The sequence below is a fragment of the Lytechinus variegatus genome, chromosome 8 (genome assembly GCF_018143015.1).
Source record: "Lytechinus variegatus isolate NC3 chromosome 8, Lvar_3.0, whole genome shotgun sequence".
In the NCBI taxonomy this organism is placed as follows: domain Eukaryota; kingdom Metazoa; phylum Echinodermata; class Echinoidea; order Temnopleuroida; family Toxopneustidae; genus Lytechinus; species Lytechinus variegatus.
In genome coordinates, this window is record NC_054747.1 from 34847549 (window position 1) to 34863869 (window position 16321).

The 16321-nt window shown below is 39.5% G+C and overlaps 2 protein-coding genes and 1 long non-coding RNA gene across 3 annotated transcripts; all 3 read right to left on the reverse strand.

Moving 5' to 3' along the window:
- Window positions 1-572: 572 nt before the first annotated feature.
- On the reverse strand, window positions 573-4949 carry LOC121419675 (dentin sialophosphoprotein-like). The gene is made up of 2 exons (XM_041614134.1): window positions 4938-4949; window positions 573-4211 (listed from the first exon to the last, which is right to left on the reverse strand). The coding sequence occupies exons 1-2, from the start codon at window positions 4947-4949 to the stop codon at window positions 573-575; spliced, it is 3651 nt and encodes a 1216-aa protein (XP_041470068.1).
- Window positions 4950-6379: 1430 nt separating this feature from the next.
- On the reverse strand, window positions 6380-8761 carry LOC121420745. Its single transcript, XR_005970818.1, has 3 exons — window positions 8694-8761; window positions 7235-7256; window positions 6380-6511 (listed from the first exon to the last, which is right to left on the reverse strand). It is a non-coding gene; the product is annotated as an uncharacterized LOC121420745 (long non-coding RNA).
- Window positions 8762-11693: 2932 nt separating this feature from the next.
- LOC121419676 lies at window positions 11694-13601 on the reverse strand. The gene has a single exon (XM_041614135.1). The coding sequence runs from the start codon at window positions 13599-13601 to the stop codon at window positions 11694-11696; it is 1908 nt and encodes a 635-aa protein (XP_041470069.1).
- Between the last annotated feature and the right edge of the window lie 2720 nt (window positions 13602-16321).

A 16321-nucleotide genomic window follows, 5' to 3' on the forward strand; every position in this document is an offset into this window, starting at 1 on the left:
GTTGTAATAACACCTATAGGTGTAAAACTAACACCACCAAGTTAACACCAGTATGAAATAACTGGTGTGGTCCTCTATGTACACAGGTTAACACCACAGTTTTTGCTGTGTGCAGTCTGCAGTTCTCAATTCTGTTTTTTTAGATCAATCTTCAAGTTCAATGGGTGATTCAAAATACAGATGCGGCACGCATCCCTTATGCCCCTGTCTGAATCCACAATTGTTTACTTATTACTTATTTTGCAAAATTGTTACAAGAGATTCATAACTTATTAGCTGATTTACGGATTACATTTATTGATTACATTATTTTAATTATATTTTATTGTCTTTAAACAGCTAATTTAAAAGGAAACATGAAAACATCAAAAATTATAGTGATTATTATTGTTTTAATTTAGGTTTATTTATATCATGATTGAAAAGTGGATTGTTCATAATTTATAAAATATTATTGCTTTGACGTTTCATTGAAAAAAAAAGGGAATATACAAACTCTATTGGACATACTAGTTGTAAATTTTATATTATCTTCCTCCTCCTCTACACCGGTCACTTTCTTTAGCAGTATATCAGGCACTGACTTTTATAGCTTGTGGATCTAAGGATTGCTCTGCAGCCGATGCTTCTGAGCTTTCAGGCCCTCTGGTGTCTCCAACAGTTTCTGCTCGCGCAGTATTTTCCTCTTCATCTGCAACATGAATATCTTCGGAATTTCCTGGAAGTTCTACAGGAACACTCTGGATTCCTTGCTTTGTACGAGTTTCTGGGATGCTTGACTCTGTGGCCCTGTCCTCAACATCATCTATTTTCTTGTCATTCACCATAGTTTCAGCTTCTGCACCTTGGTCTTCTGTTTCTTTACTTATATCCTTTGTTGGACCTGAAGGAATGTTGGGTTGGTTACTCCCTCCTGCAAAGTCATCACTTTCGACTTGGTTTGTTGATGAAGCTACCTTGGGAGAAGATGAGAGGAGGACATTGTCATCCTGTATCTCCTGCGCATTTACAGCACTTCCTTCTTCTGTGCTGATATCTGGGGTTCCTGGCATATCATCCTGAGCTTGTTGAACTTTGGTAACTTTGCTATTGCTGCTGTTCTTACTTTCGTCAGGAGCAGCAGAGCCAGTGGCTGTACAGACACTACAGGTTTCATGTATGTCTTCTATGTAATGGACCTCAATAACTGTCTCTGAAGTTTGATTCTCATCTTCTACCAATACTGGAGGAATTACCTCAGGGGCTCTGGAAAGTTGCTCTGAAGGAGCTGATTCAGCTGGTACTGATGGAGCATTCACTGTAGCCATACAAACACTGCATATTTCATGCACCTCTACTACTCGTTTGTCACCAGGTTTGTCCATGGTAGCCACTTCTTGAGTTGTGGGACTTTCAGCTGCCAGACATACACTGCAAGTTTCATGAATTTCTTCTGTTGTACCTTCTTTGATTTTCTGTTCAGATTGTTCTTTCTGTATATTTGGTGTCATAGGTGCAGTAGCTAAACAGACACTGCATGCTTCATGTACTTTCGCAGCATCTCTGATTTCGACAGCCTGCTGTACCTCTTCTGTAACTTCTTTCTCAGGACTGGTTGCCAAACAGACACTGCATGTTTGATGAACTTCCTCTTTTGCATTGTCGTCAATTACTGTTTCATCTTGTAATTCTGATTTATTTGTCTTTTCGCGGCACCCTGTAGTTATGGGTGGACATTCAACAGGAACTGCTGTGTCTTCAGGTGGAGCAGTCTTTGCCACTTTCTTATCCTCTGGATTTCCCTCAGGTGCAGTGGCTGGAGACTCCTCTCCTCCTGTAGCACCTTCCCCTTCTTCATTGGTAGGAGGTTCCATCGCAGTGCCTTGCGCTGCTGTAGCAGGCTTGGAAGCCTGTGCAGTATCTTCCTTAATGGATTGAGGTTTAGTTGCCTCTGTACTGTCTTCTCTGTCTTTAAACGTTGAGGATTCAGTTCTTTCTCCTGTAGTTTCTTCAGTTGACTCTGTAGGATTTTCATCTTTTGCAACTTGTGAAGACACCTTAGCCACTGGGTTGTCACATTCTTCAATTACATTAGCCTGGGCTTCTGTTCTGTCTGAATTTGGCGTGTTTTCATCTGTAGTCTCTTGTGGAAGGGGTTCATCAGAATTTATGTTGGCAGTAACAGCATCTGTCGTGTCCTGAGTTGTATCAAGGGAAGATTCAATCATTTTGGGAATATCCTCTGCCGAAATATCTTTAGTAGTCTTGTCATTCCCATCTGTTGCAGAGTCTGGTGAGGATCCTGTGGCCAAACAAACACTACATGTTTCATGGACTTCACCTATCCCCTCCCTATTGTTCGCTGCACCATTGTGTAATGTTAGAACTTCAGGCAATTGCTCAGTTCCCAAGGGATTTATCACCTCTTCAGGAACTTCACCTGTATTTACAGATGAAGCTATGTCAGTGGCTGAACAGATGCTTCCAGCTTCGTTAAATTCTCCATCTTCTTTTTCAGAAGGTTCACTTGCCAAGCATGTTTGATTTACACCTTTTCCTACTTCTATCTCTTCTGCATCACCCTTGGAAGGGTCCTCGATGTCAACAGCCGGAAAAGTGGGAGGTGTTTTTGCCAAACATACACTGCATGCTTCATGTATCTCATTGCCCACCTCCTGAGTGACCTTACTGATATCCATATCTGTTGTAGAATCAACTAGATTTCCAGTCACTTTCATTTCACCTGGGTTTTCTTCCGGCTCTGTTTCAGGATTCACTGCAGTACCCTCTCTGTTGGTATTTGCTGAGGAAGATTCACCATCTACGGTTTTCTCTGTTTCAGTGCTTTCTTCTTCGGCAACTCTTGTCGCAGGAGCTGTTGCCAAACAAACACTACATGTTTCATGTATTTCTGCTTCTTTTTCATTACATTCCTTTCGCTCAGTGTCTGCTGGTGTCAATGATGATGAACCTTCAGCAGCTTCCGTCTTGCCCGTTGATTCACCATGATCATCTTCAAGGACATTTGTAGGAGGAACTGTTGCGAGACAGACACTGCATACTTCATGTACTTCTTCTTGGTCATTGCTTTCCTTCGGTGTAGTATTTTCTTCTGCTACATCACTTAAAGGAACTTCAACAAGCTCTGTTTCTTCTGTCTTTGTTTCGTTTACATTAGTTGTTTCTGCTGAAGGTGGTGACGTTGCCAAACAGACACTGCATGTTTCATGCATTTCTGTTATCTGATGTTCATTTTCTGCCCCTGTATCACTTGATAAAGCCTCAATATGTTCTGTCTGTCTGGTATCTTTCTCTGGATCAATTGCTTCAGTAGAAGTAGGTGGTGGTGCAGTTGCCAGGCATACACTACATGCTTCATGTAAGTCATCTTTTGCTTCTGTCCCCATGGTGGTCTTCTCTGCAGTTTCTGCTATTCCGTCCAGTGACACATCGGTAGTTTCACCCATTACCTTCCCCCCCTCTGTTGACGTTGGAAGTGGTGCAGTTGCCAGACAGACACTACATCTTTCATGAACTTCCGCAGTTTTCTCTGCATCTTTATCCTTCTCCATGACTTCCGCTGTATCTGTGTCTATTGGCTTGGGCAGTGATGCTAAATGCTCACTGTACCGTTCATTCAGACCCTCTACAGGTTCAATGGCTTTTATTTGTTCTGATGCAGAATTCAATGGAACATGGGGGCTATGCTTTGCAACATCTGCCGTGTCTGACATTATATCTGCTATCATGAGGTCAAGCTCTTTGTCTTCCATGAAGTCAGAATTCTTTTCACTTTTACTCTGATTCCCCTCCTCTTTCCCCTCTTCAAGTTCTTGTGATTTGCAACGATTTGCATTCTTGCTATTAACTTTCTCCGTTTGACCAATCTGAGGGTCAACATCATCGACTCTCTCCTGTGCAGGTTCAACAGCGCCATCTTCGATATCTTTGGAAGGTATTTGTTCTTCCATCTTCCATTCATCTTCCTCCAGGTCTTCAACTTCCAGGTCACCATCTTTTTTCTCAGGTGTGTCTTTGACAACTTCCTCAGCGATTGATTCTAATTCTACATGGTCGTCAGGTGGTGCCCTTGCCTGACCTGGCTTAAGTGGAGAGAGTGGCCTTTCGGAATTTTCCTTCGCTTTGTCAGGACGAGTCTCATCTTCAGTAGATATGAAATCAGCTGTGAAGTCTGCTTCGGTGACTTGGATGAGACGATTTTTTGTTCCATCCTACAGAGAAATAATAATAATGGCTGGATTTATAAAACAACATTTTTTGCCTGAGGATACAAGGCGCCGCTAGTATTAATTCGGCTTTAGCTCCAGCTACCATCACTAGCGCTCAGTGCATTCAAGGAATTACACCTGCCGGGTACCCATTCACCTCACCTGGGTCAAGCGCAGCACAGTGTGGATAAATTTCTTGCTGAAAGAAAACACTCTAGGGCTAGGTTTGAACCCACTCCCTCTGTTTGAAAGGCGAGAGTCATGACCACTATACCATGAAAGCCAAGTCTTAATCATTCAGAGAATTTTCTATCGAGCACTGGTGTTTTTCCTCGGTGAGGTTTAATGCTAAAATACAATCTTGTGCATACAGTTGTAACGCTGTTATAACTCTTGGTCCTCGGGGGGGGGGGGGGGGGGGGGGGACCTTATCAAATTTGAAAAGATTTGAAATTGAAAAGGTTTTATTATTGATATTGCACTTTAGAGCTAATTCAATGAATTGTGTACAATTTGCAGGCGTAATATAATGGATGTTATAAAAACAGAAAATAATCTAACATGAAACAATACGAGAAATATTTCAACTCCACATTGAGAGTAAAAATACGATATGAGATCACATGATATAATAATTCAGAACTCACGACAGCCCCCACCAATATTACGTAATCACGTATGAAGTGACTGGTAGATTGCGGGTTAGTTGTTCAGATAATTTAAAAATACAACATCTTCCATGTCCTAAGTTCCCAATACCAAAATATGTTATTCAACAAAAGATATTATGAAGCTTTATTATCCGATATTGCTCTAATTTTTTGTGAAATGGCACATTTAAAACGGTTTATCTGACTCGATAACCTTTCAAGACGCACATCATCTGGTTAACGACAGGCTTGTTTTCAAATGAATACCCCATTAATCTCGGAATAAACTTCCCATTTTCAGCAAAGTGCAACTCGATTAAAATTTTACATACCACTTCGAAAACGCAGACACCCCAATAGGCGGGGGGGGGGGGCGTATCCCCCTAAATTTGAGTTGGGGGCGGTCCCTTTTGCTTGTCAAAAAAAAAATTAGTGGTCCCCCTAAAATTGTTGGCTTCCGCCGGCAATAGACACCCCACCCCTCTCTTTATCTCTCTCTCTCCACACACACACTCATGCACCCTTTCCGCTCGTTGCCCATTCTATCTCTCCACCCCTCTCTCCTACCCTTTCTCCCCTTTCCCCTCTTTCTATCTCAATCTCTTTCCCCCTATCTTATGGACTCTGTCTTGCATCAAATTCATGCCTCTTGGCGCCTCAGACATTTGCACTTTGGTCATAAAAAGTGAGCATTATACTACGCGTATAATGCTCATGTTTATAACTAACCCAGTGAGCTCCCTGGGTTAGTTTATAACCAAACGGTTTTATATTAACCCTACAAGGACTTGGCTATTTGAGATGTATTAAGAACTGGGGTGGGCCCTTCTAATCTCGGCCGTAGTTGGCGCGATCGCGCCGAAATTTGGCACGCACATTCTTTACCATATAAACTACAAGCCAGTATACAAAAAAATCTTAAAATAATCATTTTTTTTTATTTATTATGAACAAAATATGCACATTCGTTATTTGCATATTTAACACCCAAATTCCTTTCAAATTCTCTCTTTTTATTCCAGAAGTTATCTTTGTAACCTAATTTAAAGATTTTCACTAAGAAAATTGCGAAAGCTACCTGTATTTTTTTGTTTTTAGAATTTCTTTTGTATTTCTTTATTTCATCTTTTGTTTTTCATTGGATTTTTTAATGAAAATTATTAGAGACCATTTAAAAACTAATTCAAACCCTAATCAATTAAGCAGGCCAATTAGAACGAAAAATAATCACCCTTTTATGAATTTCAAAATGAGCCATTTTCGGCATGACATTGTCTCGTAACAAGTCATGTGACGTCGCGACGCTAAACGTTGCGCGAGACTTCAAAGTAAAAAAAAATAAAAAAAAATTGCGGCGCTATTATTCTTGTTGCGTTTTGGAAATATCGCGCGAAGCGTTGAGGGTATGGGGCATCACGGCCCCCAGTCCTTTTAGGGTTAAATGCTTTGTGATACATATATCGCACATTTTGTGATATTTAGAATATATTTTCCCAATTACCTGTTTCCCTGCGGCTTGGTTTTTGGTTGCATCATGAAAACTTGTTTGAGTTGACTTTGATCTTGGCACGGGGCTAGTAGTTTTGCTCTGGTTTTTGTTGGCCTCTGACCCTGGTCTATGCTCTGGTTTCCTTGGTAGTTGTTTTCTTTCACCTTTTGATAAAATGAAGCAATAGACACCCAAATGAAGAATTTTATAATTTCCCACCTTTTATTCACAATTCTCCGTACCCCCCCCCCCCTCGGTGTACTGCTGTTTATAGCCTTGACTGGTTTGTGCATCTACCCACTACGATTCCCTAATGATCCCCCTTTCTCCTTTCCCTTTAATATTCTTCTTCGAATTATTCTTCTTATCTTCTCCTTGTTCTTCTTTTGAATTCTTCTTATCTTCTCCTTCTTCCTCCTCTTACTTCTTTTCTTCGTTCTTCCTCTTCTATTTATTTTTTGGCCTTTATTTTCTTCGTTATTCGTCTTCCCTTTTTGTTTGTTCTCTACCTTCTCATAACCATCATCCATCCATCCATCATAACCACCATTATCGTTATCGTCATCATTGTTATTATCATCATCCTCATCATTAAATCAGATATCGTCATCACTGTTATTATCATCCTCATCATCATTATCGTCATCAGATATCGTCATCATTGTTATTATCATCATCATCATTATCGTCATCATTGTTATTATCATCATCATCACCATCATCATCTCAACATCATCCTCATCATTATTGTTATCAGATATCGTCAACATTGTTATTATTATCATGATCTGACCATCATCATTATCATCATCACCATCATCATCACCATCATCATCATCACAGCTCTATCCCCCTCCCACCTATGTACGGTACTGAATCGAACTTACCGGATGCTCCTTTCGGCGTTACCTGTCACCAAGAAAGATAGAAAAAAATAATGAATAATCCTTTTTTTTATCAATTCTATGCACTTACAGAGAGGATGACATTATCTTGGTATACACACACACACACAAGAAAAATATTTAAAAAGGAATATAATAAATGTCATGCAAGTTTAAATAAAATCAGGGGGCCGTTTCATTAAGCTGTTCGTAAGATAAAAGCGACTTTAAGATCGGCTGGTGAACCTTTATTATGTGCTAAACCATTGCCAATGAACATTTTGGTGCATGCCATTTACCACAAGAAAGGTTCACCAGTCGTTTTTAAAGTATATATTTAAGTAAATAGTTTTGTTCTCCTTCAGTCAAAATCGCTCAGTGTCTAGAAAATTTAAGCCCTATGTCTAATCGTATAATATTGATAATATGTGATTGGTAATGTGCCAAACTCCCTCTCTTTACAGTGTCCAATGTGCACTGTAAAACTGCGGTGTTAAAGCTGAAACCAATTGGTGTTAATAGAGGACCACACCCTGAGGTGTTAAAATTACACCCTAGAGATTAAACATTACACCAAAGAGTGTAAATGTAACAACAAAAGGTGTTGTAATAACACCTATAGGTGTAAAACTGACACCACCAATTTAACACCTGTATAAAATAACTGGTGTGGTCCTCTATGTACACCGGTTAACACCAGATTTTTTGCTGTGTGCCATGAACAGATGAATGACCTGATTATGAAGATGAAGAAACAAAGCGAACCAAAGACAGGACTTTTATACCCCTTTCAAAAACCTAATTATGCGGATAATATCTGCATAATTTGGTCATAAAATCGGAGCGGGACCAGAGTTATCCGCATTATTTCGTTGCTGCAATTTTCAGCATAATAGCGGCATCGGGACCAGATTTTGACTTTATGAACGCATTTCCAAAGTAATGCAGATAGCCATGGTGTGGTCACAAAAACACCCTTTTCCAACACAACCCCATCGGAGGGGGTGTGGGCAGTTGCCATGACAATTATCTGCCTTTTTCAGGTCGGGCGCTCGTAAAAAATAGTGCGGATTATTTTCGGAGTTTGTGAATGCAATTTTTATTGAATTATCCGCATTTAATTACTTTTAGACGGATAATTGGAGGATGGTTTTGTGAAAGGGGTATAAGAGACGATAAAGTAGATAAGGCATCATTGTATAGAAACACATAAGCAGCTCGTCATGGAAATTGGGTTCGTATGTTCAAATGTTTTAATTTTACCAAAATCTTACCAAAATCACCCCCATTTCGGAAAAAGGTCAATTTTTACTTTTCAGTTGACTTTAGATCAAAATTACCTTTATTTTTGGATTGAAAAGCTTTTTATTCTGCTTGCCAATTTTTTTTTTCCAAACAAGCACTCCTCTTCAATAACCGTTCCCAGGTCCTGCAGCTTGATATTAGGCCGAGTATAACTTACCTGCGTTGAGTTGATGTCCGCATTTTTCCCTTTGAATGTTTCGTGGTAAGATGGCCATGGTTCAACTAGATTTTGGAAGGGGAAAAAGAGAGAGAAAATAGGAAAAGAGTGAGCAAATGTTAATTCTTGACATAAAAAATTATATATATATATGAAAGCAAGGGACAAGCATAATCATGATAATAGTCTAAAATATAATTTTCGTATGGCCCGCTATGATGCGATTTCCACAATTGTTTTTACCCTGCAGAATAGTCTATATGTTTTTGTATATGGCAGTGGCATAATGATATAAGGAATATGGGGGAGGGGGAGGGGTATTTCGCATTTCAAAGTTTAATTTGTTTTCCTGTTAATATTTTTCCCCGTCTTTTATAGAGATTTTTTGGCGGTTCAATTATCTAGCCCCTCCCTCGTTCAGTCAGCAAAATACCAGTAGGATGGAGGGTCGGGTGTCCGGACACTTTATTTTGAAGCCTTCTTTTTGTCTTTGGATTACACTAAAAATACGAATTAAATAGTTGTAATCATCTTCTTTTTTTCTCTCTATAATATTTCCTGACATTTTGTACTAAAAATTGATAAAACTTCCCTTGTAAATTTTTTTTCCAAATGGTCGATCGACTTTCTAAAATTGATCGTCCGGACACACAACAACTGGGTGGCACATCACGCTAACATACAGCCTAGAATCTCATTCAAAATCCCAAATTGCGTGCAAAGTGAATGGGTGCGAAGACATGGGGCACCGTTTTCTTGGTTCAATCTGAAAATGACTGCCCGAGGTTTTTTTCCAAGAAAATCATATATTTCTTTCATTTTTTTAATGAGATATTTGGTATACTTACTAATAATAATAATTGTTAGGTGTCCGGACAGGTTGTGTATCCGGACGGTCGATTTTAAACAGCCAATTGAAATGCTCTTAAATGTTTTAGCACAAAATGTTAGACAATTATAGAGAACAAATATTGATGATGATTAGCACTGATCAATACACAGTTTTTGTTTAATCCAAATACAAAAATAAGGCTTCATTTTCGTTACGTGTCCGAACACCCAACCCCCATCCTATAGGAAACATTATTATCTGAAAGATTTTGTGAAATAAAATAAAAAATCATATTAAATCTTAACTCAAATTGTTAGGTGCGCAGACTTGTGGACCACCATCATAACTTCAAATAGAAAAGCTCGTACCGTATAGGGAATCTGTTCTCACGAAAGATTCTGCAAGCTCAGTTCTACTCGAGTCATGCCCGCCGAATTACTACCCAGAATATGAATGTAGACTTATCAAAATTACTTTTCTGTTACGTTTAGATCTAATTCTTTGTTTCAGATCTAACTCGCAATTAAGTATTATAATCGACAAATAGATCTAGATCTACGTATAGGCCTAATTTTTAGGTCTATTCTCTCTTGTGCAGTCGCCACATCTTCTTCTTCTTCTGTATCCTTCCTCCGCTGTATCGGAGATCCGCAGTTTGATACTGCATTAATGGTAGCGTTATATATTTTGACGTGAGAGTAAGGTAGATCGAGAGAGGTGAATCTTATGCAAGAAATTTAAGACAAGTAGGTTAAGGTCGTTTCTGGAGGAATCTGCTAATTCGACGTCAGGTAGAAACAGGACGGAAGCGGTAAATTGTTGAGGTTCTTGATCATTGAAATACACAGAAAAATACTGCAGTTCCTCGTCTTCTTTTATTAAGTGTAGAAGTGTTTTCCTGTGTGTGCTAAACGCTGGGCATTCTCCAACAAAATGTACAACGTTTTCCAGTTCGGAGTGGCAGAACTTGCAGGACGTTGTGGTACTTTGATTCATAGAGAATAATCTTCTATTCGTTGGGTATGTACTGCAGGATAATTGAGCTCTGATGGATATAGCTTCCCTCAAGAGAGGGCTGGAGACTTGCTTTGGGTAATAATTCTTTTTATTACGTTGGATCATGCCCGACCATAGACTTAGAGAAGATTTTTTAGCAACTGCAATTTCAAGGGCTGCATAGTGTTGTTTATAAATTTTTCCCATTGTTAGCTTCTTCCATACTTTATATGGAATGCGCTCTCTAAGGATGTTAGTGAGACTTGGAAGCTCATAACTATTCAGAATTTTTATCCAGCGTCTTACCAATGGTGTATTGTTTGCTATACCATTCAATAGGATTCTTCTTTCAGTGCGCTCGTCTGAAAGGCTTGCATATTGCCCAAGTAAGAGAAGAATTTCATAGTCGATTCGCTTATCCATTGGAAGGATATCTAGCAATAAATAAATAATTTCGTCAGCCGCACTCCTTGGCAAACCAAGCACTCTTTTAAAAAGAAAAGATTGAGCCTTGTTCAGACGGGACAGCATGTAGTTGGTAAGTTGGATAATCTGAATCCCATATAGCATTCTTGGTATGCAGAACATTTTCCAAAGATGAGTACATATTGGTGGCAGCAGGCGTAGAGTTCCTTGCTTTGTTCCAGTAAGCGAGAAGAAGGTGTTATATCCCTTTGATATGATGTCATTGGTGTGATCAATATTACAATTGCTTTTTATTATGCCAAGGTGTGGGTGCTCTCTGCTTTCCTTGATCGTCATTCCTCCCATTTTCCACTCGATTGAACTTACACTGGTTGATGTTTTTTTGTTTATTACTACTACGGCACTTTTTTGTGGATTAATTTTATATCTCCAGGCACAGGAATAATTGAAGGTGAGGTCCAGCATTGATTGGAGTTCACGAGGGCATGTACTGATAAGAGCAACGTCATCTGCAAGTACTATCACTCCCATGTAGCAACCGTTAATAGAGCATCCTAGACAAGCATTCCTTAGTGATTTGATCAGGCCATCGATGAAGACTGTATATAAGGTGGGAGAGAGCACACTTCCCTGTTTTACACCTTGAAGGATTTGAAAAGGAGAGCTGACTTTTCCTTCCCACATGACTCTACTGGTACTACCATTGTAGAATTCTTCCAGTGTAGATAACAGAGATTCATGGAGGCCTAGGTTTGAAGCTTAGAAAATAGGCCTTTATGCCAAACGATGTCAAATGCTTTCTGTGCATCAAGAAGAGCAAGATATGTTGTGCATTTCTTGGCAGAGTTCAGTTGGATTATTAATTCCAGTGAGGATGCAGTAAGGAGGCAAGATTTGCCTTTCTGGAATCCAAATTGTAACTGGTCTGGGACATCATTTATTGCAAGTGGAATTTCTAGTTGAGATTTGATGAGCATTTCCAAAACTTTACCAATTGTTGAAGAAACTGTTATGCCTCGGTAGTTAGAAGGATCTTTAACATCTTTTCCTTTTCCTTTGTGAACTGGGACTATAAGGCCGGACTTCAAAGGTTCAGGAATATACTTTAGGGATATACATCGATTGAAGAGGGCGAGGAGTAATTTCCGAGCTATTGGGCCAAGATATATAAGATGCTCAGGGGATATATTATCAGGTCCTGCAGCTTTTTGTTTCTTGAGAGAGTTAATAGCTTCATCTAGATCTTTTGAAGTAGAGGGTTGAAGTGGTTGATTCAGATTGTCCTGGAACGGGCGAGTGGGGAAGGCTTCATCTATTTCAGGCGGAGAAGAGGCATTTATATAATCCGGTTTAGCAAGATCTGAGAAATATGTGTTGAAGCCATCTAAAACTGCCTCTCCTTCATACGTTGTACCCCTATAAGACAGTGTGTCGGTGGACCGAGATCCTTTGGTGCGTTTGACAAGCCTATAGGAGAGTTTGTCATTGCTACCTTTAGCATCCTCAATTTCTGAAAGGAGATTATTGTGACACATCCTCCGTGCTTGCCTGATGCTACTTCTAAAACGACGTTTGGTATATATATGCTTGATCCAGAGAGGGTCCTTGCCTTTTGGTTTCCCGCTGGCCCTCCAGAGACGCCAATAATGTTGAGATTGTTTATAACATGCCTCTACCTTTTTTGTCCACTCTCTTTTCCCTTTCCTTTTTCTTTTCTGACGGCCCTTCGAGTGTGGTAGAGTTAGTGATACCTTCAGCATTTCTTTGCTAAGTTGATCAAGCAACAAGTCAATTTTAGTCGGATCCAAACACATTGCAGGAAGATTATAGAAAAGTTTCTTTGATATTAGTTCCATAGGAAGAGTATAGAGATGGTGCCGCTGGTCTGCACTGCACTGATGCCAAAATATCTTAGGACGAAGTATAGACTTTCCAGATCCTCCAGTGATGCGATCAGGTATATCATGATCTACTTGACAATTGGCTAAAAGTGGTAGTGAAAATGTCACTTTAACCGGTGTGTGGTCAGAGGTGTTGAGAGGATCATCATGCTCAATAAGAAGGTCAGAGAAGCAGTTTTCTAGTTTTGCAGGTATTATAAAGTCATCAATGTATGAATGTCGTAAACCATCATCTGATTGGAAGGTGTACAGCTCCTTTTTATTTTGGAGAGATGACAAGTTAATCATGTTCTCACTAATCAGAAATTCCTTTAGAATACGTTTTGTAGGTTTCTTGCACGATGCATTTGTCAGATCAGCATTCAGATCTCCACCAAGTATAATCAAGGCCTCTTTATGAGTTGTTTCGATGTGGGATATGGTAGAGAGCATATGATGATACTCAGAAATACTATTGGCATCAACATCACACGGAAAGTATCCATTGCAGATAATTAAATGCGAGTTTGATGGCTCATGGAGTAGATCTGTAATGACTAATCTTTGTGATTGAGATTCTATCTTTGTTGCTTTCCAAGAGCTTGATGTTCTGATGAATGTAGCTACTCCACCCTTTGCTCTCCTTCTTGGTAGTGGTAACAATGAGTTATTTTGCTGTGATATACTAAAGACTTGGAAGTTATCATTGATATTAGCAAGCTCATTAAGGTCCCAATGGTAAAGCCAGTGTTCTTGAATTAATAGGATATCCATTCTTCTAATAGACGTGATATGAAAGCATTGTTAGACTGTGCCCCCCTGCAGTTGAAGGTTCCCATTCTTAGTTGTTTTCCTTGCTGTTTTCTAGTAAGTGGAGACTTGTGGAGGTTAAGTGTAGTATTTGTTGGTGTTGGGCTCTCAGTGCTTGGCGAATGACAGGGTCTGTAGTGGATAGGGGTAGTGCTAGAAGATTTATTGTATACATCACTGCCTGGTAAGTGTTCTCCATTAGAGTTTTGTGGTCGGCCGTTGAGGCTCGGCCCTGCCGAAAATCCTGTTGCTTTGGTGAAGGTGTTAGGTTGGAGGCCTCCTGATTCAGTTCTTGAGTGACTGATGATCTATCTTTCGTGATGCTGTTATCCTGTTGTTTCCTGGGCTGTTGTAATTCAAGGCATTCTTGAAGAGATATTGGGCTGAGGGGCCTAGAGGTGTGGTAGTGGCTGTTTCTATTTTTCTTTCTCTGAGGTAGATCTGAATCATTGGTATCATGACGAGAGTTACTCTGCTCTTGACCATCTTTAACCTTGTCTGCATAAGATACAAACTGTGCCTGCATATCGTTTATCTCTCTTGCTGTATCCTGTTGAGTTTTTGATGTTACATAACTTGTTTGTGCTGGCCATTGTTCATTATAGTTGACTGCACTTTGCCTTCTTTCATTTGAATGAAACTTGGTGTTTTGACTCTTCCTGTTATTATTATTTATTCCTTTGCTGACATATGGATGGTTTGGTTTCCTTCTGATGAATTCTGGGTGTTTCTTTTTCACACTGAAGGGAGGTTGAGCCTGAATACTAGTATCATAGTTAGAAGCCTTGTCTGAACTGGTATCGTCAGATAAGAAGCATTCATCAATCAATGGAGAAAATGAGTTCCTGATGGGTATTCTATCTCTAGTATTACATGTAGATGTTCTCCTTTTCATCTGACCTTTAGGCTCATTTCTGACTCTAGAAGTTGACTTTGAGGTATGTTGGAGGAGGATTCTCATTCATCATAAGATCAACTCCTTGTTGAAGGCACTGTGCATATATGAAGTCGAGTTGAAGTTGTAAGTCATACACTGTATCATCCCGATCTTTTACAGCCTTCTCTAATTTATGAATGTAGTGATCTTTCTGTTTAAGTAGATTCTGATCATTAAAACGCAGATCTTGTAACTGCTTGATTTCTCTGGTAGACTCCCCCATCTGCCTGTGAAGACTCTCATTTTCGCTCATGGTCAGGCTAGTAAGTGATCTCTGAACTTTGAGGTCTTCTCTCAATCGATCTTTTTCTTTTTTCATTTTGAAACAATGAGTGCAGGGACCTGTAGAATCCAAAGAGTCTTGACTTTGATTGACATTATTACTCTTCTTGAGTAATTTTTCCCCTTCTGGCTCTAACTGCTCTACTGGAGAGATGATGGAGGGGGACTGGTTAGCATTAGGAACTGGGTCAGGAGTACCAGATTCTTCTTCCAAACCTCTGAAGTCTCCATGCTCAAGGTTGGAGGATTCACAATACTACAGGAGGAGCAGATAATTGATTCGTCTTTAACTGCTCTGGTAGGGAGGCAATGAAGGTGAAACCACTTGCAGCAATCTTGACATTCAACAGAGTTTTCAGTATTTGGTGAATTGCAAATAGCACAGTTTTCTTCTTGAGAAACCTGACTCTCTTGAGATGGTGTAGGTGGTGTAGACAGCTTCATAGGTATATCTTCCTGGAATCTGCAATCTGCACAGATGAAATCAATCTCATCCATACCTAGAAGGTGGGTCAAGTCTTGTGGAGACAAGATTGTGCATTCAAAATGTAGCCATCTGTTGCAGGAGGCACAAAGAATAGTCTCTGTACAGGCATGAGCTTCGCAAACTGGACATGTACATGTTGCCTTTCCTTTTCCTTTGCAGTCGCACCCATTGCGCTTCATGGAGTCATTTTGGAGAGCAGGTCAAGTCTTCTTTTAATCTCTTCAAGAGTTGATTTTACATCAGTCATATCCACTTGAAGATCAGAAGCATCCATGTTAATGATTTTTGATAACAGCTCTGGAATCAGCTGTGTCTGCTTTCCTCTTACTAGTAACTTGCTAGTTGCTCCGAAGAAAGTGATGGTTAATTTCTTCTGTTTGCCTCGCTTCCCATTAACGAGTTTATTGTAAGTTTCGATGGTATTCTTTGCAATCCCTTTGCTATTAACCCCTTGTGTTAGAACTGACACATGTTGTGGGTTGATGCCCCCTTTCTGGGTTGAAGCAAGAATGGCTAGATTCTGAAGATTCTCAAATAGTGGGTGTGGTAGGGTAACTGCAATTTGTTTTTCACCATTCCGAGTTAAACTACCCATATCATATCACCTAAAATACACGAAGCCATGGTCATATCATAAATTCAACAAATTTATCAAAACAGATGAAAGAAATTCAACGAAGTTGGAAGAAATAAAATATTTACAACAACAAAACCAATAATCATTAAGATTAAGAATAAGATTCTATTTCTAATATCAAAATGAGCTGTAGCTGCAGGATAGGTGAGAAGAAAGGCTGGATAATGAATAAAATAGGATGATGGCGATGGTGATGGTGATGAAAAATCATAGAATAAAAATTGAAGGATGTAAGATGAGAACGTTGAAAAATCTTCCAGCTCACTGACAGCAATCAATAAGTTTTTAAAGAAAATGAAGTTTAGCGAAGTAGGGTGTAACGTTAGGCAGTTAATGATAAG

Excerpts from the sequence above, each read along its gene's own strand:
- LOC121419676 (XM_041614135.1), bottom strand. The coding sequence starts at position 13,601 with ATGGATATCCTATTAATTCAAGAACACTGGCTTTACCATTGGGACCTT.